The sequence below is a fragment of the Panthera pardus genome, unplaced genomic scaffold (genome assembly GCF_024362965.1).
Source record: "Panthera pardus isolate Hobbes unplaced genomic scaffold, ASM2436296v1 HiC_scaffold_22, whole genome shotgun sequence".
Lineage (NCBI taxonomy): Eukaryota > Metazoa > Chordata > Mammalia > Carnivora > Felidae > Panthera > Panthera pardus.
Genome location: NW_026526788.1, coordinates 24,016,382 through 24,041,277, shown reverse-complemented (window position 1 = coordinate 24,041,277; position 24,896 = coordinate 24,016,382). Strand labels below are relative to the sequence as shown.

Below are 24,896 nucleotides of genomic sequence, written 5' to 3'. Positions count from 1 at the left end.
AGGGCTGCACTTCTCCAGTCTATTCATTTTAAGTGGAACAAAATTCACTTTGTCTGTCATTTCCTTATTGAGAAATAGACAACTAAGGAATGTTATTTCATTAAGACTGTCACTAAAACATAACAGTGATGTCAATAAGCACTTCTGTATATGTTCTCTCTTCTTGCTGAAATCTTGTTGGCATGTTCTCATTCCTTTGCAGAAGTTGAGTGGTAAAAAAAACTCAAGTGTTAAAATTATAATGCCATTGTCATTAGTCAGAAAAGATAATGGCAGAGAAAAAGGAGAGACCCTGCGAGGTTAAAGAGAGGCTTCCAAGGAGTCTGCTTGTATTGGCTGCCCTCAGTTCCACTGCACTAGGTATGGAAGGCGGCCTGGAGGTTTCCACCCACGCTGGACTTTCTTTATTCCGGAAATATGCTTTGCTCCTCCCACCTTGGGGCCTTTCCACACCTGCTCTTTCTCCTGGGAATGCTCTATCCATTGACCTTTCCTCAGTCATTGCTCATCCTTCAGACCTTGGTTCAGAGAAGCCTTCCTCAACCTTCCAGACTCGATTGGGTCCTTTGTCCTTTTCCTTCATTGGGGTCAAATATTGCCATTGTTTGCAATTGTATATTTGTGTGACTGACTGCAAGCAGGCCTGGTTTTAGGCACCACTGTATGCGCAAGATTTGGCATAGCACTTGATACATAGTAGATGTTCAAGAAGTTGACTCCATAGTTCACCCTTTAGTATGAACTGAGCACCCCCTGCTTAAACCAGTGTAGCCGCTGCTGGCCGCTGCTACAAAATAAAATCATAGGGGTCTTATTTCCTCCTCTCCAGGTTATTTGTGCCAACAGAACACAATTTCGGTTGCACACTGGACTGGTGTGAAGCATTGCTTTCTGTCAGGCTTCACAACAGCTCTGATTGACATAATCTGGGCTTGGTTTATAAACTCTTGAGATTACCAGATGCCCAGTGAGATGCTGAATGTAGAGAACCATTTATCAGTTTGCTCAGCACACAGGGGCACCTTTAAGAAAGGCGTGGCTGGATGGCAGAGTTGCCATTAGCCTGATTTTCATTGAGATGCACATGCTCTATGCCATTCGAGTTCGGATCCATAATGTCCTGTGTGTCCACAGTTCCGGGCAATTCTGACACTCTGTTTCCCACTCCAGAGCAGTATCAGAATGGAAGTGAATTAAAACGACATCACAATAGGAATAACCTCTACTGATGTTACACACGTTTCTTAATAAACCAAAATTCAAATCTTAACACATTATTTGTGATATGCCTCATGGCTGATTTTGATTCTCAGTCCACATCATGGGAAAAAAGCTGGAAGCCACGTACAGAAGAGTGTCAGGGCTGGCCAGAAGCCTCAAGCTGTCACCCTTGCTCCCATCTAATCCTTCCCTCGCAGGGGCAAGTCTACTAAATGGTCCTCTCTTTCCTTTCTCTTTTACTTTTTGGGTTTGGAATTCAGGACAAAGCAAATCAGAAACTGGTATTAATAACCCTGACTCATCTTGGAGTGCCCCGTTTACTTGGGCATTTTGACAACTCTGTTTTCAAGAAAGGCATTTGTTTGTTCAGGGTTTTTTGGTTTTGTTTGTGTTTGGAAACTTAAGAATCAGTGCATTTGCAAGGGTTGGCTCTTTCAGTTTTTTGATCAGAATAAGTTCAAGTGCCTAAAAGTAGAGACCATGGTACATCTCTGTATTCATCTGCCACATTCCCCCTTCCTCCCTCACTCTCCTCCCCAGCACAGTACAGAACTCTGTAAACACCTTCGGAGTTTTTATTGTCTCTACCTCCTTGTTTTCTCACTGACTCCCTCCAGGAAGGATACTGTGGGGTTGACTTCTCCTATTACAGGGCCTATTAGTATGCTGGCTTTGTGCCAACCCAGTTACTCCATCCATAACACAGTCTGGAGAGCCCAAGAACTCAAATTCTGCCTTCACCCCCGGGGGGAGGGGTGTGTGTCCCTGACAGTCGTGCAGCCCTTGCCCGTTGAAAGCCCTGACCTCAGCTTTCCTCTCCTCAGAAATGCCAAAGAAAAGAGATGAAGTTGGCGAAGGTGACCTGTTTCTGCTCTAGTGGGCGGAACCAGGCTTTCAATCCTCAAAGAGTTGTTCCCCTTCCGGAAGGGGCTTTTCCTGAGAGAATGATGTAGCGACCAAGAGCACTGTACTTGGAGTCAGAAGATCCAGTTTCAAGTTTGGATTCCACCACTCATCACTTTAGGCAAGTCACGTTAGCTTTCTTATTACCTACCGCAGAGTGGCTGGCTTCAAGTGAATGTACCTAGACTTCGTTCCATTATTACTCTTTTAAAAAGAAGAAAAAGAAGAAGATGGTTACAGGAAGTATCTACTGACCGGTTTCCAGCAGCGGTTCAGGGACGGCCTCCCAGGACTGGCCCCAGGCACCCTCCCGGGAGCCCGCCCAGCCTCGCTGCGATTATTGGTTGCCCTGCCCCAGTCAACCCCAGGCCCACCGCGGCCCTGACACCCAGCTCGGAAGTGGGGTGTGAGTTAGAAAGCTCCGAATAATTCCAGAGGGTCAGTCACTCCCACTTACTGTAAAGTGCTTGCCAGACGGGCCAGGCAAGCCCACCTCTCCTCGGTGGGGCCCCCTTCCCCAAACTCAGCCTCCTCCTTCGGGAACGTAGCAGCTCGAGGACCGCAAAGCTCCCCTTCGCGCGGGCCGTCCCCTGCCTGAGTCCTGCCCTCCGCGCACAGCTCTGCCTGCACTCGGGCGTCCAGGAGCTCCCCCTCCGGGCGGCGCGAGGTGACCGCCGGCAGGGTTGGCAGCAGCGCCCGCTGCGGGGCGGCCCCGAAGACTAGCCCGCCCGCCCGCCCATGTGCGTGGAGAGGAGCGAAGCTCTAGCAGTCGCCGCGCCCGCGCCTGCTGCGTGTGGGTGCCTCACCTCGGAGGCCGGCGGGGGCCGCAACCCGAGTCCCGCTGCCAGGAACTACATTTGCATAATTTGGCTCCCCCCCTCCCCCCTTTCGGATTCAAGGCTGGAGATGCGAGTCGGGCTCCCCTCCGAGGTGTCGTCTTGCCGGTGGTCAGCGCGGGGGCCGCGGGACCGGCCCGAGCGCAGGCGGAGCGGGCTGGCGCACGTGGTAAGAGCGCAGCTTTCTTTCTTTTTCTTTTTTACGAAATGGGACTTTGCACGTTTATGCCGAGGGTGGGGTATCTACAAGGGCGCCAACCTCGCCGCGATTTTCTTTCTTTCTCTTTTTATTTTTATCTCCAATTGGAAAAGCGCGCACAGTGAGAGCGACAAACTTTCCCAAAATTTTACTGGGCGTTTGAAGTCCGGAAGGTGGCCGGCCGCCGGAGAAGATTTCACGGCGGGCAGGGGGAAACGTGACCCTTGGGTGGAGAAGCATAGCCCGCTCCCAGTCGCCCCCGGACTCTGACGGCCGCGCGCGGGGCCGGGTGAGAGCGGGCCGGCTGCGGCGGCGGCCGCGGCAGGTGAGCGGCGGCGGGAGAGCCGCCTGCAGCGCCGCGCTTCCTCCACGGCGTGGCGTCGTGGCTCTCGCCCGCGCGGGCCCCCACGAGGCTGCGGCCGTCCCGGGCCGGGGGCGGGAAAGGGCCGGGCCGGGCCAGGCCCTAGAGGCTGCCCCCGCTCTCCATCCCAGGTCGTGGTGGCTTTGAGCGGTACAGAGAGCCAGGCAGGAGGCGGTGCGCCGGCTCGGGCACCTGGGACCAGCCTCCGGCGGAGCCCGGGCCAAGCCCGGAGCGCTCCGGCTATGGACCGGGAGGCAGGAGCGTTGCGTGCAGCGAGCCAGAACCCACCGCTGTCTGGACCTCTGAAAAGTTTTAAAAAATTGCTTTGAGAACTAACCAGAAGGGTTTCCATCGGGGTCAGTGTTTTTTGTTTTTTTGTTTTTACTCGAAAAGGGAAACGCGTGTGGGGTCATGGCGGCCTGAAATTGGCATTAGCGACGCTGTTTGCTGTCCCTCAGGACCTCGCTGAGCTCACCGAGGTGGCTCTTGGCGAGGCAAAGCAAGAAGATTCTTCCAAATGTGCGTGTTGTGGAGTAGGGCTCGGGTGAGGGCAGGGCGCACTTCCCGAGAGTGTGGGCTTTCGGGGGTCGGGGGCCGCGGTGCCGGCCATACGGCCGGAGAAGGTGAGGTGGGGTGTCTTGGCAGAGCATCCTGTCCGGCAAAGCCCAGCGCCCGCTCGGCGGGGCGGGCGCCCCGGCGCGCTGTCAACAGGGAGGTGTGTAGCGTAAGGTGTGCGAGTGGGTGTGTGAAGAAGGCAGCGGGGGCGGGAGTGTGTGTAGCGGAAGTGGAGCGTGTGTGAGTGTAGCAGTGTGTGTGTGTGTGTGTGTGCGTGCGTGGCGGGGCAGGGTGAGTGTCCAAGCCTCCATCTGGACGCCCCCACACAGCCGACCGCCCAGACGCGCCGGGAAGGGCGCCCGCTCCGCGCAGCAGCTGAAGGGGGGTGGGGAGCGCGCGGGCAGAGGAAGGGGGGTGTCTCCGGCTGAGGATTTCTCTCGAAGCTCGCCGCAGTTATTCTGTTCTTCCTAGGGTCTACCCCCACCAGCCCCCAAGGTGCCCGAAATACTTAAACAAACAAACAACCCCAAACCTGTTCCGTTTTCGCTCCTGTATAAATAGAACAGACTTTCCAAAAAAGCAATACCGCATTCACTCTTATCACCAGCCACTTCTTTCCACCAAGTAATTCAGAAAAAAGCAGTCAGCTTCCGTGAATGCATGCAGCTTTTTTTTTTTTTTTTTTTTTCTTCGCTGCCTCCTTTTGCTTGCGGTTTTGAGTTGCCAAGAAAGTGAGTAGGGGTTTGACTGTAGTGTCTCGGCTCCGCTCGGTTTCTTTCCGAAGTTTAATTTTCCGGAATGGCTCCCAAACAAGGGCTGGGGAGGCGGAGCCGCCGGCACCGGATCTTCGCCTTTTTTGGAAAGCCTCGGAGAACCGGAATTCCTCCCCGCTCCGGGAGGCAGCGCCGCAGCTAGGACCTGCACGCTCTTCCCCCGTGGCCTGAGCCGGACTCGCGGGGCGCCGGCTCCCCGCTAGGCTCGGCGCCCTGGACCGGACTGCGGCTCGGCCTGCGCGTCTTAGACCCCCGCGATTCCCCGCGGTCTGAGAGCCGGGAGTCGCGAGCCCGGCGGAGTCCGCGCTGCCGAGACTGTATGCAAATCGGCCATGTGACGGCAAGAAGCCGCCTGGCCCAGCCCTGTTCCTCAGTCCATATATGGGCAGCGACGTCACGGGCATTGAGAACCTGCCCATAAATACTTACAGCAACACTTTCCGTCTAACCGAGAGAGCAGCAATTGATTAATAGCTCGGCGAGGGGACACACTGACTGTTATAATAACACTACACCAGCAACTCCTGGCTTCCCAGCCGGAACACAGGAGAAGAGTCAGTGGCAAATAGTCATTTTTCTTCTTAGAAAAACAGCAACTTGTTTTGCTAGTTTTATTTCTGTTGGATTTTTTTTTTTTTTTTTGTGGTTGCTTTTAAGTGTGGAGGGCAAAAGGAGGTACCAACTTAGACTCAGTCCAATCCCTCTCCAAAACGGCTTCTCTGACACTCCAGGTAGAGAGGGAGTTGGGTCTCCAGGTTGTGCGAGGAGCAAATGATGACCGCCAAGGCCGTAGACAAAATCCCAGTAACTCTCAGTGGTTTTGTGCACCAGCTGTCTGACAACATCTACCCGGTGGAGGACCTCGCCGCCACGTCGGTGACCATCTTCCCCAATGCCGAACTGGGAGGCCCCTTTGATCAGATGAACGGAGTGGCCGGAGGTAAGCCCCATGTCCCCTTCGCGGGCCGGGACCCAAGCGGCTCGAAAGTGGTGGGTGGGGTACGGTGCGTGTGCAGGACTTGGAGGAGAGGTTTGGGTGCGAGGTGGATGGTGTTGACTGAACGGGATGCAGGAGGAGCCCGCGGGAGCAAGGACCAGATCGCTGGAGCTGGGCGCGCGGGCAGATGCACCAGGTCGTCAGCGAGCGGGCGGGCGTGCGCCGCGGCGCGCCCAGCCCCCTGCGGGCGCAGGGATAAGAGTAGAAGAGGTGCCCCGCCAGGCTTCGGGGCTTGTGCTGGCCCTTGGGCTGGCGGAACCTCGGCCTTTCCTCTCCCGGGGCAGGGACAAAGTGACGGGAAAGTTCGGGGCTCCGGAGGAGAGCTGGAGAGCCGAGCGGCGGCGAAGCGCCAGAGGAAAGCGTCCGCCGCTCCCTCCCGGGCAGAGCCGACCCGGGGAAAATCTCCGAGCGCGTTCCGGGTGCGGCCAGAAGGAGCGCCCCCACCTGCGCGCCGCCCGCCAAGTTGAGGGGGTTGGCGAGGCGGGAAGGAGGAGGAGGAGGTGGAGGGCGGGCAACGGCGGGAAGCAGCCCCCCGGTGGCGAAGGAGGCCCGCGGGGGCACCGGAGCCGCTGGTTTCCTTGGCGATGCAGTGGAAAGTGGTCTCCCGCGGCCCCCGCTCCTTCCTCGAAGCTCCGCCACCGGCCTCGGGCTAGGGCGTGCGGGTGTTGGGCATGGCCGGGAAGGTTGGAAGGGAAAGGAAACCTATAGATTCCTTCCACTGCAGAGCCCCATACCCTCCTGCAGCCGTCAGCTGTAGCGCAGCGGGAGAGGGAGGGACGGAAGCGCCGGGGATGGGGAGCATCCAGGAAATCTCTGATCTCTTTCTCAGGCTCCCCTCTCGGGCGGCACTGGCTGGGATCAGTCTTCTGGTTAGGGTCTGCCCTGGAGCCCCAGCCGTGGGACCCCCAGGCAAAGGAGAGGCAGAGAAGTTCCAGGCAGATGGGGAATTTTTAATATTGTTGTTGCTATTATTGGGTGTTTTTATTGGGGAGGAGAGCCACAGATGGTTGTGTGTGGGGGTTGGGAGTAGTTCATCCTGCTTTTCTGGGTAGTTTGAGTCCCAGACTGTCATTGGCTGCCACAGTGGGATCCTGGGCTACCCTCTTCTTACTGTCCCCTAGGCTTCAATTTTTCCACCTGTTGGGCTCTGCCCCAGCTCTACTATGCTAAGATCCTGGGCTTTGGGAATGGACCTGTGTGAGAGTGGGTGAGAAGGGATTCTTGGCTGCATTCTCATCGCTCCACCTCCATTCTTTCTTTTCCCTCCCCAGATGGCATGATCAACATTGACATGACTGGAGAGAAGAGGTCCTTGGATCTCCCATATCCCAGCAGCTTTGCTCCTGTCTCTGCACCTAGAAACCAGACCTTCACGTACATGGGCAAGTTCTCCATTGACCCCCAGTACCCTGGTGCCAGCTGCTACCCAGAAGGCATCATCAATATTGTGAGTGCAGGCATCCTGCAAGGGGTTACCTCCCCAGCTTCGACCACAGCCTCGTCCAGCGTCACCTCTGCCTCCCCCAACCCACTGGCCACAGGACCCCTGGGTGTGTGCACCATGTCTCAGACCCAGCCTGACCTGGACCATCTCTACTCTCCACCGCCACCACCTCCTCCTTACTCTGGCTGCACAGGAGACCTCTACCAGGACCCCTCGGCATTCCTGTCAGCAGCCACCACCTCCACATCCTCCTCCCTGGCCTACCCACCGCCTCCTTCCTACCCCTCCCCTAAGCCAGCCACGGACCCGGGTCTCTTTCCCATGATCCCGGACTATCCTGGATTCTTCCCATCACAGTGCCAGAGAGACCTACATGGTACAGCTGGCCCAGACCGCAAACCCTTTCCCTGCCCCCTGGACTCCTTGCGAGTCCCTCCTCCACTCACTCCGCTCTCCACCATTCGCAACTTTACCCTGGCCGGTCCCAGTGCTGGGGCCGCGGGGCCAGGGGCCAGTGGAGGCAGTGAGGGACCCCGGCTGCCTGGCAGCAGCTCGGCAGCAGCCGCTGCTGCCGCCTATAACCCGCACCACCTGCCGCTGCGGCCCATTCTGAGGCCTCGCAAGTACCCCAACAGGCCTAGCAAGACCCCAGTGCATGAGAGGCCCTACCCGTGCCCAGCAGAAGGCTGTGACCGGCGCTTCTCCCGCTCTGATGAGCTGACCAGACACATCCGCATCCACACGGGACACAAACCCTTCCAGTGTCGGATTTGCATGCGCAACTTCAGCCGCAGTGACCATCTCACTACCCACATCCGCACTCACACTGGCGAGAAGCCCTTTGCCTGTGACTACTGCGGCCGCAAGTTCGCCCGGAGTGACGAGAGGAAGCGCCACACCAAGATCCACCTGAGACAGAAGGAGCGCAAAAGCAGTGCGCCTTCCTCATCCGTGCCAGCTGCCTCCGCAGCCTCTTGCACTGGAGGCACGCAGGCTGGGGGGGCCCTGTGCAGCAGCAACAGTGGCACTATCGGCGGCGGGTCCCTCGCCCCTTGCTCCTCTCGGACCCGGACACCTTGAATGAGACTCAGGCTGACACACCAGCTCCTTGAGGCCCCGGAGGCTCTTCGTCCACTGGTCCACTTCAACTGCACAACAAACACTACCACCCTTTCCTGCCCCCCTCTCCCTTCCAGGGCGAAGGGCCTAGGTGGAGCCCAGCACTGCCCCCTTTTCACTTAGAAACAGGTCCTTCCTAAAACTTAGCCCACTTTAGTGTCTCTTAGGTGGGTTGACTATCACCCTAAGATAATGGGGAGGTGCAGAAGGGTGTTGGGTGGGGTCCCTGGCCTAGAGGGCTGAGGCCTGACCCTGCTTTAAAGGGTTGTTTGACTAGGTTTTGCTTCCCTTCTCTCATATCTTGTCCCATTACAGGTTTTGACTCTGGATGTCAGAGTTGATTTGAGACTTTTTCTACAATAGTAGGTTGGGAGATGCTGATCCCTTCAGGTGGGGGCAGCAAAAAGAAGCAAAGCTGATGTGCACTTTATGGCTTGGGACTGATTTGGGGATGCTGTACAGTGAATGAAGCATGGCCTTTATGCTGCATTCTGTGGCCCTAGAACAGTGAATCAAAGCTTATCTAGTCGTTCCAACCCTTTAAGCAATATGTATTATAAACTCAGAGAACGGAAGTGCAATGTGATGGGAGGGACATAGCAATATCTGCTCCTTTTTGAGTTGTTTGAGAAGTGTAAAGACTATTTTTTCAGTGTATATCCACTCAGATTTTGTGTATTTTTGATGTGCACTGTTCTCCAAGTTCTGAACCTTCGGGAAAAAAAGCATTTATGATCTCCTGAAATGAGTCAGAGATTAACTTATTTAAAGGGGGATGTACATATATTCTCTGAAACTAGGATGCATGCAGTTGTGTTGGAAGTGTCCTTGGTGCCTTGTGTGATGTAGACAATGTTAAAGGGTCTGCATGTAAATGGGTTGCCTTACTATGGAAAAAAAAATCACTCCCTGGGTTTAGTATGGCTGTATATTTCTGCCTATTAATATTTGGATTTTTTTTTTAGAAAGTATATTTTTGTATGCTCTGTTTTGTGACTTAAAAGTGTTACCTTTGTAGTTGAATTGCAGATAAGAATGTAAATAATATTACTGGAGCTGACTTGTTTGGTTATTAGCTCTTAATAGTTGTGGAAATAGAAATGATTTATTCTAACGCAAAACCACTAACCAAAATTCAGATAATGGATGGTTTATGACTATAGTGTAAATAAATACTTTTCAACAATATTTTTGCTGCAGAAATCGTTGATGAAAGATTTACTTGGTGGGAGTTCAAAAGTTATCCAGTGCTTTGACCAAGCTAGGATCTCCCAGGTTTTCTTTGCTGGCCTTTCAACACCAGCCCTCTCACCCCCCAAGCAATCTCCATTCATAATCAAATGCTAGCGTTCCGGGGATTTCCCCCATGCATTAGTGTAAAAGTGGGGAGGCGTTGTTTTGACTCATTGTTCCGTCCTCTCTAACAGCCTATAGCTTCTCTCGACTCCTGAGTGGGCTCCGGAAAATAAATACTTACAAACAAGTGCCCACTCGGAGACTACACATTTGTGGCTGCTTTCAGAACTCTGACCAAGGCCAGGAACTCAGACGAGATGTGGCTTTGTGGAAAGTGTGGTGGCGTGGTCAAGCTGGAAATGACTTTTAGGTTCCAGGATTAGTCTCATGACCACAGAAAACTTTTTGAAAAATGCTATCGCCTCTTCAGATCAAAAATGCACTCAGACACTGCTGAAAACAGCATTCATGGTTTGCCAAAGGAATTACCCCAGGACTCATTTCTCTCTAGTCTTCTCTCCCTGGTTGCCCCTATTTGGAAGGATCACTAACCTGCCATATGTTTGGTGGGCCTAGAGACTATCAAAATACCCGGCTCATTAGATAAAATAGTTGCACACCAGCTTAATAAAATCTCAAAGAAAGACATTCTGAATCAAATAGGCAAATATGGTTCTCCATTTTACTTGATAATAGTTTGCAAAAGAATACTCTATAGGGTTCATTTTACTGTGAGCCTTTTGTAGCAATTTTAAAATATAAATTTCACCAAGAAAGAGTTATCTACCTGTCATACAAAGCAAATGGGTTGGGCCTCTGTGAAGAATTGGGCCTCAAAATCATTGAAGTTCACCCATTGCTTCTGGATCCTCACATAAGTATAACATGTTGGAGCAGAAACTGTTCAGCTGTATCATCTGAAAACTGTCATCTGTCCTTTGCCACTGTCAGCCTCCTTCATATGTGGTCGGTAATTGGCCTGTATTTTAGAACAGCAGACAGCAAGTAACTACTCCTCAAAACTTTTTGCTCTTCAGAGGGCTGGAATTTTTAGATCTAACTTGTGGAGGTAATTAATCCTTTTATTTCCTCTCTTTCTGTATTTCAAAGATGCAGAATACCTCTTTCAGTAACTACTAAATAGAAATTTTCTAAACCCCAGTGCCAGATTGTTCTAGTGACTGATGTTATTCCATTAGATTCATATTTCGTAGTTTGTCAGCTTATTATCATCCTTGCTTGGCTAATTTTGTTAAAACATGTATACAACAATGCCACATTTTGGTAATTATGTGTTTTAATGAATACTCTCCTCCTAGCAAAATTTCATAATATTAAAATACAGTAATTTGTCCTGCCAACTTAGATTTCAGAACACCTTCAATCAAGATAATGTAAACAATTGTTCACAAAGCGGGACTAAAAAAGCTTTTTAAGAAGTCCTTTTTAAAAGAATAAGTTAATGTTAAATGTATTTTGATGATAGTCAAATTGGTTACATAATCACTTTCACCTTGAGGTGGGCTTGGTGAAGAGACAACATACCATGAGGAACATATCTTGGTGTTTTTTCAGAGACAACTTGGTGGCTTTTACTTCTTGATTTTAACATGTTAGGTCAATCTTTCACCAGATTTCACTCTCAGCTTGCAACATTCAGGGTACTTTCATCCAGGTGTTTCATTTTTTACTTTGCTTAAGAAATAAAGTATATAAAGCTAAGTCTGATCCTTCTTATATTCAGTATGCCTTATTGAACAGTATTTCTGATAGTAAACCTGTTTAAAAATAAACTTCTGGAGAATAAGTAGGTCTATTAAACTAAACAAGGTTTTCAATTATTCATAAATGAGTGTATTTAAGTATCAATTGCTAATGAAATTAAGCCAAATTGTTTGGTATATATTGAAAATGGCTGTAGTGATATTTTAACTGTCCCTGATATATGTGTGTGTGTGTGTGTGTGTGTGTGTGTGTGTGTGTGTGTGTGTGTATAGAATGGTCAGCATCAAGTACCTAAAATGCTGCCAGTCCAAACTATAATTAAACAAATTTTACAGAAAAAGATAAATATTTAAGTCCAAACATTCTTTCCTTCATGGATAAAAGTATTTTTCTTTTTTTGCACTAGTTTATTTTCTTTAGGTTAAACATAAAGGAGAACTATTTTCTGTTGTAGCAAAATAACATGATTCCACATTAATTTCAGATGTGTTTTCAATCAGATTGTTTCAAAAAGCTCACAAGGAAATGGACTATGTAAGTTTCTACTACTTGGACTTTGGAATCTGCAGAAAGCCACCAGTTTTCAGTACAACATAATCTTATAGAATGAATGTTTAATAGTAATTGGACATCATAGTATTTTTCATTTTGCAATAATCAAATAAGATTTACCTCTTTAACAATTTCAAACATGCTTTTATTTTCCATAAGTACACTGATTTTAATTTCTGGATCTTAAGATTCAGTATGTAGGGGGCTTAACAAAGGATTGCCTTGACAGTAGATGCTTCATTACACTGAAATAATCAGTGGTTGGTTTCTGTTTGTAACCTGGCTCTCAGAATTCAGATGAAGAGGGTTACAGGAGTGGCACTACCCTCAGGTTAGAGTTGAATAGTAACGGGCTGAACCCTGAATTAAAGACATATTGCTTCTACGTTGAGCAGTAGAGCTAGCTAGTGCACAAGATACAAAGTCATTTGGAATCAGTAACAGTCTACCTGAGATGCCAAGGCAGAGGCATCTACAAGGGGACAATGAAAAAGGAGAAATAAAAGGTGTGGACTCTGGAAGAATTTAACGGCTATTAGCCTTGAAAGTTCAGAGAACCCACTCCAGTTGACAACTAGTACTTTAAAAATGGGCCCATGATTTTCATTAACAAACAACAGTTAGTGTAACCTCAATCCACGTGAATCAGGCTTAGTAAAAAAAATCAATTCTCATAGAGTAGTAGGTAGGTACACAATACACACCATTAATAAAACTGGCTTTTGATATATCAGGGAATTAAAACGCTTTGGAAGTATTGAGACAGACTTCTCACCCGGGGGGAGGCAATTATTGCGTTTGTTATTCAACAGGAAAGTGATCAGTATCATTGTGCTCATCAGTCTGTGTAGGGGAAGACGACTTTTCTCCTCAGTCGTTACTAAAATAGTCTATATTGCAGTAATATATGGAACGCAATAGCAGCACATGAAGTCAGTCATGACGAACAGTTTAAGCGCAGAGGTGCCAGGTTTTGCTGCACGACATTTTGTCTTTGTAGTAAGAATATTCTTCTTAGTGGCTAAAACAAGTTCTGTTTTCACCATTAATTTACTCAATATATTAGTGAACCACAAGTTTCACTGTCCTTACTGAACTAAATTAGAGAGATACCATATTGCTATTTTGGCCTGCAACAATTTCAGTTCTTTTGAAAAGCACCTTAGTTTTTTTTCATTCAGCTTGTTTGCACTTGAGAACTTTAAAACTTTTCACAATAAAGTTTGGAAAAACAATTCCTTCTTGCTTACTGTTCTATTGCTAGAATGTTTTTGTAGTTTTAATGCATTCTAGGGTGTATTATAGCATATACATCACGGTCAATAATTTTATAAATTCATCAACTTTTTGCTATAATTCAGAATGGGTAGGCATGTGATTGATAACCACATTCATTACTGTGCTATTAAAAAAACCATTTTGTGAACATTTTTCTAAGAAAATCATCATTTGCATATCTAGGATTTAGTTTTAAATTGAATGGCATTATGAACTGCTTCAAACTGCCCCAAGGCATATTAAACTATAGCATCATGTGAAGCCACCATAAAACGTTAGCAACCTTGGAGGAAAGGCTTGGCATTATGCCTGTTTCAGGTTTTACAAGGGTGGCATTTCACATGGAATAAGCGTCTTTTTTGTTTAAAAAAAAAAATCAAGAATTTGCTTTCTTAATCTATTTAAAAAATTGGGAACAAATATTCCTTCACTCTGGGCCACAGTAACCCAGTATGCATAAAGAGGCAAAGGCACATACTGTCTCTCCAGTGTCAACACTTTCCACCAATAGCAAGTCTCCCTTTATTACATACAGACCTTAGAACTCGATTGCCATTTGGGCAAGTCAATCAAGAGGGCTTAGACAACAGCTGGGCAGATTTTAATGTGTTTATTTCTACAGTTTGTTTTTATTAAAAGTGTTGTGAAAAAGGAATCCTATAAATAGTAAAAAGAGGGAAACAATAGTGCTCCATAGCCTGAAGCAAATGGTGTAAATACATTTGTAAACAAGGTAAAGTTGCTGAGCTTACCGAAAGGACAAAAATAAAACTAGTTACAGACAGCACAACTGTTTAAGAGGTTGGTTAGTGTTTTGTCCCTCGTTCTGGTGCCCTAAAATGGCCAGCAGTATAGGTAATTCTCTATTCTGTAGCCTTGATCATGTGTGCCTTCTCTCTTCCTATAGAAACCACACCAGATGAGGCAAGCTCTGGCTCACTACTGTTGGGAGAACACTGCCATCAAAACCACACAGCTGGAACCAGCAGCCTTCTGGAACATTTGAGCTCCTGAGAATTTGAAACAGTCATCAACATTTTTCTCTATTTTTGCAGGAAAATACTGGAAGTAAACAGGGGCATGGAATTCAACAACTGGCTAGAAGTGTTTTACATTCAGTTGTTTGGAAGCATGGCGATTCAGCTCCTTTGAATCTTCTGGTTAGAAAACCCAGAATTAACCTATCACCTCTTAAAGCTCACGAAGACCCTCCCCCCAAAATGAAAAGTCATTTGAAGGTAATATAGTTTTTGCATTAAAGGTGAATCTGCAACAAGAAATCTGCTTAACTCCCAGATCTGGAGACTCAAGGGGACAATAAGCTCTAAGTGATCATCTGTCACTGAGATATGCAGGCGCTGGATTTCTTGGTAGATGCTGCCAGAGTAAACCAGATGTGGCTACCGGGCAAGAGGAGGAAAGAAAACAAATCTTGTCCTCTACATGCATAGTTATGCTTTGGGGGTGATACTCCAACTCTGGAAAAATGATCTAATTTTCACTTTACATAGTAGCTCATCTTGTTAAACCTAGTTTTTACCAGTGACTTGAACTAAAAACAATTCAAACCACTGGGTCATGCAATCAATAAATTAGAATTATAACAATAAGGAGTAAAAGGGACATAGGTGGAAAACAAATCCTATTTACCCGGGGTAGGGGGTGTGGGGGCTTTTAGTGTATTTTGTATAGTATAAAGAACAGAGAAAAGACTATTTTCATTATGGCTTTAGGATGGAAGCGCTTCAGATAGTCCCCTGCCCCCCTTTCCCCCAAACCAAAACCCCAATGGCAGTGACAGAGCCAGGAAACAACCTAGTCTACTAGCCTTCCCCGCCCCTTAACCCGACCCCGCGGCTGCACTCCAGTCGCCAGTGCTTCCCACGGCTCCGGAGAAAGCAGCTACAGCCCATTCCAGTAGATCCAAAGCCCAGGCCTGCGGGTAGGGAGAGAGCCCTTATGGTGGGTCGCGGGTAGCCAGGCCCAGATGTGAACAGGGCACGTCTTCGCCCCACGGCAACCGGGCGCTGGCGGCTTCAAGGGAAGACCTTGGGACCTGGATAGGGCTCCCCCTCGCACCAGAAGTCATCGGCTTGAGGGGTCTCCAGGAGCCACACCTCTCGGGGCAGGTCGCAGGCCGAGCCGGAGAGCTCCTTGTCCCTGACAGGCTCCAGCACCCGGTAATAGTGGCAGTCCCGGCCATCGTCCGGGTCATAGGGCGGGGCCAGAATGTCCAGGAAGGCGGCGGGCCCGTCCACAGCGTCGATCTGGTGCAGGTTGTCCTGGTGTGGGGTGAGGACGCAGGGGCCGCTGGCCTCGGTGTACTCGGCCCTCGAGCGCAGCACGCCCAGCCGCACGGCGTCCCGCTCCCGGGCTTTCAGCGGCGGCTCGAACTGCTGCTCTGGCGGCGGGGCCCGTGGCCGCTGCCCGCCGCCCGCCTCCAGCTTGTCCATGCAGCTGATGCGCACGGTGCCGTAGAGCACCTTGAGCATGCCGTGCATGCCCGGGTGGTCATGAAGCGGAATGGACGTGCCGCTCTTGAGCAGGAACACGCCGAGGCTGAAGCCGTCGGTTTCGTAGATGTGCATATAGGTGACCGGTGGTAGGTTGGGCGGCAACGGCTGCACCGTGGCCTTGCGCGGGGCGATGTTCAGGTCCTCCGCGCGGACTTGGGTCAGCAGGTTCTTCAGCTTGCTCAGGTTCTCCGGGAAGCCCTGAGGCATAGGGGCCTCGGAGCCCGGCGCCGCGCCGTGGTCGGAAGCGCTGCGGCAGCCCCCGCTGCCCCGGAAGGTGAGACACGCCTGGCGGGCGATCCGTTGGATCAGGGAGGCCATGTTGTCTCGGGGCATGCTCGGCTGATCCTCTGCGTGTCGAGGCTGGCCCCCGCCGCCCCCTGCTTTCCTCCGCCCCTTGCGGTCTCCGGTGGCCGCCACGGCTGCCAGCAGCCCGGGGCGAAGCGAGGGGCCCCGCAACTACCGGTCTTACGGGCGCGCGGCACCGCTGCCGCCAACCTCAGCAGCCTCGCGCCCGCAACGGCCCGGCGCACCCGCCCCGCGCCTCCGGCGAGCGCGCACGCGCACGACCCACGCGCCGCACTCACGCCAGAGGAGCAGGTACCGGCCGCGCGGACGGTGTAAGGCTTTGCGTTACGCCCGACGTTCCATTCAAGCAGCCCACACCTACGACGGTGGCCGGGCGCGCTGGCCGCCTTACAGAGCATGCTGGGACTTGTAGTCCGATATTACGGATGAGCGCTGACCGTTTCCTTTGCCAGCTGGAAAAGGAAGGATTGGATTTGTTTCTTATAAAGAGCCTTTCTTTAACTGTTTCAAGGTATTTGCTTGTTTGAGAAGAAGGTGAATTGGGACGCAAGAGAAGTAGCCAGTTAACTACAACTCCCGGCATCCTCAGCAGGCCGGAGTGGCGCACTTCCGGCAGCTGCCCGGAGGCGTGGTGGAGGCTCTTGGCCATCGCTAGGAACGGGGCAAGAGGGTTGTTAACCTTTCTGGCGCCGGTCGGCCTGTTCAGCCAGCCAGGGTCGCTCTTCTCTGGCGCCTACCTTTGTGAAGGAGGCTGTTGAGTTAACTTCATGTCTTCCTGGCCACCTAGGCAGCACAGGCTACCCACGGGGATTACGGGACAGCACTTTCGTAATTTTCCAAGTTTCTTGGGAGATGAGAGGGTCGAGGCCGTCCCTAGCGATCAGGATTCCTCTGCACAGCCGTCCCCAGCTGTTGTTTGCATCAGGGTGTGGTGACGCTGCTCTTCCGGTTAAAGAACCGGATAGTTTTGCTGGGATTCGAGAGGCCATTTGCTGTGGCCAAGGATTGTGTATACTAAAGGTTATTAAACCATGGTTTGCCTGAGAAGCACCTGGTTGTAAGGGGGAGGTAGGGAGGAGCTTAAAAAAAATACAAATTATTGCTTGTCATGTAGAAACTGATTCACTAGATGATTCTAGGGCATCTTATGAGAAACAATGGTGTGCGAGAACGAGGCACGCTCTCGATCATCACCTTACCCTGAGTTTAAAATCCTTTTGGGCTTCCAAAGCTAAACATGAGTTTTTTGCTCATTTTGTAATTATAGTGGTTCCATAAATCCTCTCCAGCTAAAAAAGGCATACTTTTTTAGTGGGCTGTGTAACCTATCTAATGAACACTTGATATATGCGAGGCACTCTGTTTGCATTATCTAATGAATATTATACTATTTAATCCTCATAGCAACTCTTAAAAGATCGGCTCTGTTATTAATCCCAGTTTGCAGGTGAGCGAATAAGTTGCTCAAGGATAGTAATCAGCAGGGCCTAATCAGTAGTGAAGAAAAAAGTACAGTTTTACACACACACACACACACACACACACACACACACACACACAAAGTTTGAGTTGGTATTAAAAGCACTAAATGTGGAGTTAGGAAATTGTTTTTTCCAACCTATTGTGCTAATAACAAGTTGTATGTTTTAGGCGGATCGTACCCTTTCGGTCCTCAATTTATTTACTTGTAAAATGTTGGGGTTAGGAGAACAGTCCTTCTGAACACTAGTTACTCATCAGAAGCCCCTGGGAGCTTTATAAAAATAAAGATTTGGAGGTCATACCCCAGAGATTGTGATACAGAAGAACTCGTGTGAAGCCTAGATTTTTTTTTTTTTAAAGATGCTATGCAAGTGATTCTTAATTTTCAGCCCAGTTTGAGAATCACTGCTAGATCTGTAAATTCTGAAGCAGTTCTTAATATTTGGTGATTTTGATTAAGACAGTGATTATTTGCTTTGGAAAGGACTCCTAATATTTGCTTTTCAGATTGCCATGCCATTGTTAAGGTATTTAAATTGTACTGTCAAAGTTCATCATGTAATGAAATCCCATGCAGTCTTTTTCTAAATTTTCTTTTAATACTTATTTTTGAGAGACCTAGACAGAGCGCGAGTGGGGGAGGGGCAGAGAGCGAGGGAGACAGAATCAGAAGCAGGCTCCAGGCTCTGAGCTGTCAGCACAGAGCTCCATGCAGGACTCAAACCCACAGACTGTGAGATCATGACCCGAGCTGAAGTCAGATGTTTAACTGACTAAGCCACCCAGTCTTTTTCTAAAGTGAGGAATATTTAATTTAAGAGAAAGAATCCCTGTCTTTATTTACAAATCTGGATTTTTATTTACTGGTTTTGCTTTTATTAAGATATAATTAGTGGGAGGTATAGATAGACTCGATAGAACTCAGACTTGAGTAACACATAGATGTATTTGATTTTCAAATCTATCACTTCTTGATAGTTACCTATACTTATTTAACTGAAACTCATCTATAAAATGGGATAATAAGAGACATGTGTAGAAATGTCATAATAGCATATGGAACATAGTAGCTATCCTATAATAGTAGCTATTATTATGGTTTTTAAATGGTTAAAAGCAATTTAAAAAGTAGTTAACACCAATGAATTTAAATAATACTCAGCAAATATTGAGATGGAATTTGACTTGAGAATCAATTTCAAGGTAGAGATAAAAACTCTTTATTGGTTAAACCATTTACCTGGTGATGCCATCCTTCAGGTCCTTGCTATTGTTTGGCGAAAGAGTTGAAAATTTTCAAAGACTGGTTGTATCAGAATAACTTGGGGACATTTGTTGCAAGTGCAGATTCCTAGATCCTGTCTATACCTACTGAATCTGAATCTTTTGCGTATTAAAAGTTTTAATAACTACTGAGTGTCCACAGGATATATAGTACTTTTTTTAGGCCACAGACAGGCTATCTCCATAATTCCTTTTGATGCTGTCCTTAAGAGCTGCACTAATGGATGAGGTCAATCCTAAGAGCTTTTGCCTTTAAGAAGCACTTCACTTGACCTTCTGCACCACTGCCAGTAGCATTGGGTGAGTAGGTTTCTATTACCATTAATGTTCTTTTTTATGCTCGTTGTTCTGTTTTCCTTTGTGTTGGAGCAAGCAAAATGAAGATCAAAAGAAAGTCAAAAAAGGGAACAAAGGAGAAGTGACAGTGAACAAGTGATAGAAATACAAGACAGACACAAGATTTTGGAAAAGTTTGGGATGGACAGAATCTATCATTTGATAGATTCTGGATACCAGGCATTGTGCTAGGTTTTGGGGTTTCAGCAAGGAATATCTGCTTTCGCAAGGAATTTACCTGTGTGTGTGTGTGTGTGTGTATTTTGGGGTGGAGGTCGTTACCCAGTATAAATCAGTGAGCAGCATAATTTCAGACAGAGATAAAACTTATGAAGACAAAACAGGATGATAGGATGGTGTGATATTTGTGTGTGTGTATGATGTGTTACTTTAAACTGGGTTGTCAGGGGTGATCAGAAGGTAACGTTTGAGCTGCTCCTGAATATTAAGGAGTCAGCTATGGAACAATGTGGGGTCAGAACATTTCAAGACCAGGAAACAGCCTTAAGGTTGTTAACCAGGGTATAGGATATTATGACTTTGACTCATTGGGAAGGAGCTTGGTATAACTGGGGACAAGAATGAAGGGCTATGAGATTCCTGCAGGGAGATGAAGTTGGGGAGGTAGGCAAGGGCCATATTTTATAGGCCTTCTAGGACATGGTTAGGGGGTTATGGGAATTGAGGCCCATGATGGGGAGGTGGATTTTGTCACAAGTAAATACAGTGAGCTTTTGGAGAGCTTTGGTCAGGATAATGACTTATCTGTTTTACATTTCTGAGAGACTGGTGGGAGAAGTGTGTAACAGCAAAGAAACCTTGATTGGAGGCCGTAATCCAGAGGAAAGACAAGAACTAGTGTAAAGATTGGGAATCTGTTGTGTAGGTGGATCTGACAGGGCTTGCTGATGAACTGTTGCTTTGATGACCTATTTCTTAAAGTGTATTCTCTCCACATTTTTTTTCATGAGTTCACAGCGATGTAGTGATGGGTGAGACTGACAAAACTTAAATCTCACCTCTTGTCCACATTTAACTATTAAATTTAGGAATGGGCAAGGCACACAGAAGCATGAGTAAAGCTGAATTTCTTTTTAAATAGTTAGTCAATTAACCAGGAAGCAAGAAGAACTGGAAAAACCCCCAAATACACCCCCCCCCAACCACACACACCCCTCTTAACTCCACAGTTCTCTGATCTCTTCATTCTTTGGGAATAGGCTTGTATTTTATCTTTTCCCCTGGCCTTCCTCTTCATGAGGACTTATTTTCCTTAATTCATGAGATAGATTACATTCTGATTTTTTTTTTCCCTCAAATCCTTCCTCAGGATTCATTTTGTCCATCTATTTTGGTCATACTAGGGCCCGGTCAAAAGAGTACCAAAGTGTTGACATTCTCAAATGCTCAGAGTTCCTAGCCTGCAGTTGTTTGTTTGTTTAAAGGCAGGCAGGAAGGTTTCTTTAGCTCTTGCCACCTTATTCCTAGATCTGTCTTCTATGTTAGTATAGAACATGGTAACTAAATTGGTAAAAAATTTTTCCTACTTTTAGACTAACTTACTCATGCTTAATTATATTTGAATATTTGGGGTTTATATTGTGGTTTTCCTTTCAGTTCTTAGAAAATGTTAGCACGTATCTCTCATCTATTATCATGAATGTCAGGTTATAAAAAAAAATACTTTTGAAGGCAGAAGAGCTGATTCTAGTCAGGGCTTTCCTACTAACTAGCTGTGTGTTATTGAGCAAGTCACTTGTCCTCACTAGATCCTAGTTTCTTAGTGGTTCTGGGATATGATCTCTAAGATTCCTTCCAGCATCTCATTGGCTCATCATCGATGATGGAGACAATTATAAGGACAATTCAGACAAAACCATGTATTTTGTTTTACTTATCTAAAATTATTGCACCATAACTCTCTTGGCTCTTTCCATCTCCACTAACATCTTAAAAGTAACTGCTCCACTCTACTCTGATTTAACTTTGTGTGGTTATCTGAAATCAAATCATTTGTATGTATGGGCTGTTCAGTTAAATATGCTAAGCTCAGGAATTTTTAGTGTTCAGGTTAGACTTTTGGTGTGCACATGGCACCAAAAAATTGCAGGGGTTGTGTTGTGTGATATAAGGTATAGGACATTGTTTTCTAACTGTGTGATTTCTATAGACCACTGCATGTAGCACTGAGATGGAGAAGGACTTAAAACTGGTTCATCTTTTTTCTTCCTTGCCAATGTCTTATTTCAGGCAAGGGGAGGCAAGGGAGAAAGAAGTTAAAAATTAGGAGCATGCAGAGAGAAGGTAGAGGGGGGGAAAAAGGTGTGGCTTTTGCAATAAAAGAGAATGAATGAGGAGAAGCTTTTGCTGTGCTCAGTCTGAAGCACTGCCAAAGGCCAGGTATTACTATTTTTGGAGGTGATTTAAGAGAACACTCCCCTACCAATTTCATATTAGAGAGGTTTTCCTCTTCTTCTTGAAGGAGTGCAATTATGAGAATCAAAATAGTTCTGAACTGTAAATTAAATCCAAACACCTTTTACCTCTCTTAATTAACTTTTCCCCCCAATTTCATGCTTTTTGTTTTTCTTTCCCTTTTTCCCCCTCTAAGAAGACATCAGCTGTCTCCACCTCCTCCGCTTCCCCATCTGTCCTTTTCCTCTTGGCTGAAAGAAAGATTTTTACTTTATATTTATTTTAATTAATGGATTTGAATCACAAGTGGTGAAACAGTTGATGTTCATCTTCAAGAGGCAGTAAAAAGGAAAATCATCTTCTCTAACTTGGCAGAAAAGAACTGTATGTTCATTGCTGCTGCCTGCCTGAGAAGTGACTGTGGAAGGGGAAGGGGAAGATGGTTCCAGAGTTCTGTGTTGGTGCAGGGAACAGATATCATGTCCCAGGATCAAGAGAAATGAAGATGGGAAAAACTCTTTAGAATGAAATGGTACTTTCTTGGGAAATGTCTTTCTCAAAGGATGCATAGTAAATATTGCTTGATGGTTTATGGTCCCACCAATTGGGGATCAAATTCCCTAGGAACAAAACACATCCTAGGGCATTTGACTGATTTGAAATAAATAGGTATAGTATTATACATTTCCTTGGATGAGTGAAATGCTATACAGCCTTCTTTTAAAAAGCCACTCAACAAATAAACAAACACCAAAAACCTTGTCCAACTAGATGCTCTATTCAGTATTTTAGAGAAAGCATGAAAAGTGACAGTATAATTTGAAAGTGGAACAGCGGAATCAAGGAAGAAAGCATACCTGAGAGGATACCAGTTCTTTTCCTGGTTCTAGCAACCCATTGTGTGACTTTGGATAAGTCATTTCACTTCTTGGCACCTCGTTTCTCTTATTTATAAAGCGAAGAATTTAGTTCCCATGGTTTACCGCTTTCCTTCTAGCTTAAAAAAAAAAAAAAACCTATGAATTTTAAAAATTATAATTATATGACAATAAGTAATATAATTTCATACTGTGAAATACTGCAGAGCACCACAAAAGACACTTTGAAAATGTATTTTTAAAAGCAACTTGTGAAAAGAACACTTAGTAACATGCATACAATGATATCGACTTCTCCTTTGTACCTGTGTTGTCTCTACCTAAAGCAGATTATATAGACATTTCTTGAATATAAATCATTGAATAAAATGAACAAGACTCTTGCTTAAATAATATTTACCATTGTTATTAAGTTTCCACAGTATTTTTTAAGGAAAAACTTAAAAAAAAATTCTAAACATAAATTATGCACCAAGAGTACCATGTATTGCTATTGGGAAAAGCAAAACACTCCTTGAGTTAACTGCACATTTCCACAGGACCTGCTGAGGTAATTGACAACCAACATCATAGCGGGCGAAATTCCTCTAAGGCAGCAGAACTTTAGTTTAATTAGATAATTAGCCCTGGTCAGCCTATAATGAATGCACAAGCAATTAGCAATGAATTTGAGCTGCTAAAACCTATTTTTCCTCTTTTGTGTTTCTTCCCTTTCATTAACAACTCTTAACTACTGAACAATTTATATCTTCACACTAACAATCAACTTTATTATCATCAAACTCTTTGTAAGCGATAAAGCAATGAGACCTGACTGTTGGTTGCACAACATTAAGTGATTATGTTAAGTAATGCCGTTTATTTCCCTAGCCATCCCACTGCTATATTATGTCAAACAAATAGGGTTTTTGAAAGCAGTGCACACTTCTTGATTTTGATGATTGCTTTATTTGTCAAATCCAAGCAACTAGTAAGAGATGTACTGCAATTTGGAGTTATTTCTTAGTGGCTTTGAGCAGACTTGAATGAAAGGAAACAGTTCCATAAATCTACCTACAACAAGACCGTCAAAAAAGACCCCCCTGCTTTTTTTTAGTAGCTTGGAGATTCTTCTGTTTGGAAGCCCTTGCAAGTGCTTGAGATGCATTTCAGTAAGTGAAAGTCCTTACTTGGCCATCTTTTCCTATTTGGGAACAGTTTTCAATCTCATGAATGACAGAAGGAACCATCATGGTTTTTCCTCACATGGGGGGAATGGCAGAAAAAGGAAGAAGTGAGGGGAGTGATAAAGTTAGGAGAGAGTGTTTTCCAACGTGGAAAAGCAGAAGTTACCAAAGTGCGCAGGTGCTAAGAATTAATGATACTAAAGTATAAATATTAAGAAGACATTTGGGGTGCTCTGGTTTGGTGCATATGAACTGAAACATCCATTACATTTCAACCAGAAATGGGTTTTGAAAATTGGACATTAAACATTTCTATGGGCAGATTATACATTTACAAAGAGATATCCTTTGCCACATCAGAAACCATTTTGATTCTATTCGAGTTTATGGAATCCTTAATATACAGAATGTTCTTATAAACATTGCTGTTCTACTTATTAATAATTTAACAAGATTTAGGGGATTAAATTCAGTGTTAAAAAATTAGTGAGCTAACCATTTGAATAAATATATTACTTACTTTTAAGCAGAACTAAAAATGTATAAACAGCAATTTTCTTGTGATTGGAATAGGAGCATTGGCTTATAATTTCTTATCTTGAGACTTCCCATCTGGTCGGTCTTGGAAATAATTTTTTTCTTTCTTTCCCCAGCAATAACTAGCAATTAGAGTTTCAGAAATGCCAATTTTAATCAAAACTCTTATTTCCAAAATAGAAAAACTTACATGAACTATATAAAGCCTCTTCATTTTATTCAATTGACTGTTTTGAAAAAGTAATTTAAATAATTCGGAGCCAGAATTAAGATGTTACAGAAATGTTAAGAAAATAGTCTTTCCAAATTATGGTCATTTTTACTCTTACCATGGTATAGTAATTTCACCGGCATTAATGTTTACACCCTCCAGATAGCAACTGTATAGCAGCTAGTTCATATGAAGCAGGTTTTCTCAACTTTAGCACTATTGACGTTTTGGATTGGCTAATTCATTGTTGTGGGGGTTGTCCTGTGCAACATCCTGGCCTCTACCCTCTAGATGACAGTAGCACCAACTGTCCCCCATTTCCCTCCACTCTGGGATAACAGTAAATATCTCCAGATGTTGACTAGTCCCCAGGCTAGGGAGCAAAGTCACTCCAGGTTGATAATCAATGATGTAGAATAAGACCGTGGCAATTTCTTCCTGTACAAGTATTAAAACATGAAAAAAAAAATAAAGTGTGTTGAATTTGAACATCTGGATAGTGTTTAGTAAGTGAAGTGTTAGTAGAGATAAAACAAATGAGCCTTGCTGATCTTCCAGTTTGGAGT

The 24,896-nt window shown here is 46.2% G+C and overlaps 2 protein-coding genes across 4 annotated transcripts; one reads left to right on the top strand and one right to left on the bottom strand.

Moving 5' to 3' along the window:
- Positions 1-2,886: 2,886 nt before the first annotated feature.
- Positions 2,887-9,596, top strand: EGR2 (early growth response 2). 3 transcript variants are annotated; one of them, XM_019444293.2, is made up of 3 exons: positions 2,887-3,129; positions 5,680-5,788; positions 7,117-9,596. In XM_019444293.2, exons 1-3 carry the CDS (start codon positions 3,031-3,033, stop codon positions 8,367-8,369), a joined length of 1,461 nt encoding a protein of 486 aa, XP_019299838.2. In that variant the 5' UTR covers positions 2,887-3,030; the 3' UTR covers positions 8,370-9,596. The 3 variants fall into 3 exon arrangements, with proteins under 3 accessions (XP_019299838.2, XP_053766309.1, XP_053766308.1); XM_053910334.1 differs by lacking the exon at positions 2,887-3,129 and adding an exon at positions 3,938-4,039; XM_053910333.1 differs by lacking the exon at positions 2,887-3,129 and adding an exon at positions 5,043-5,579.
- A 4,198-nt stretch (positions 9,597-13,794) lies between these two features.
- ADO (2-aminoethanethiol dioxygenase) lies at positions 13,795-16,309 on the bottom strand. The gene has a single exon (XM_019444291.2). It carries the CDS (start codon positions 16,046-16,048, stop codon positions 15,236-15,238), a length of 813 nt encoding a protein of 270 aa, XP_019299836.1. The 5' UTR covers positions 16,049-16,309; the 3' UTR covers positions 13,795-15,235.
- Positions 16,310-24,896: the final 8,587 nt, after the last annotated feature.

Bases quoted from the DNA above. Each gene is read 5' to 3' on its own strand.
- EGR2 (XM_019444293.2), top strand. From the start codon at position 3,031: ATGCGAGTCGGGCTCCCCTCCGAGGTGTCGTCTTGCCGGTGGTCAGCG. The intron at 3,130-5,679 runs GTAAGAGCGCAG...TTTGTGCACCAG, and splicing joins GGAGCGGGCTGGCGCACGTG to CTGTCTGACAACATCTACCC. The intron at 5,789-7,116 runs GTAAGCCCCATG...TTCCCTCCCCAG, and splicing joins GATGAACGGAGTGGCCGGAG to ATGGCATGATCAACATTGAC.
- ADO (XM_019444291.2), bottom strand. From the start codon at position 16,048: ATGCCCCGAGACAACATGGCCTCCCTGATCCAACGGATCGCCCGCCAG.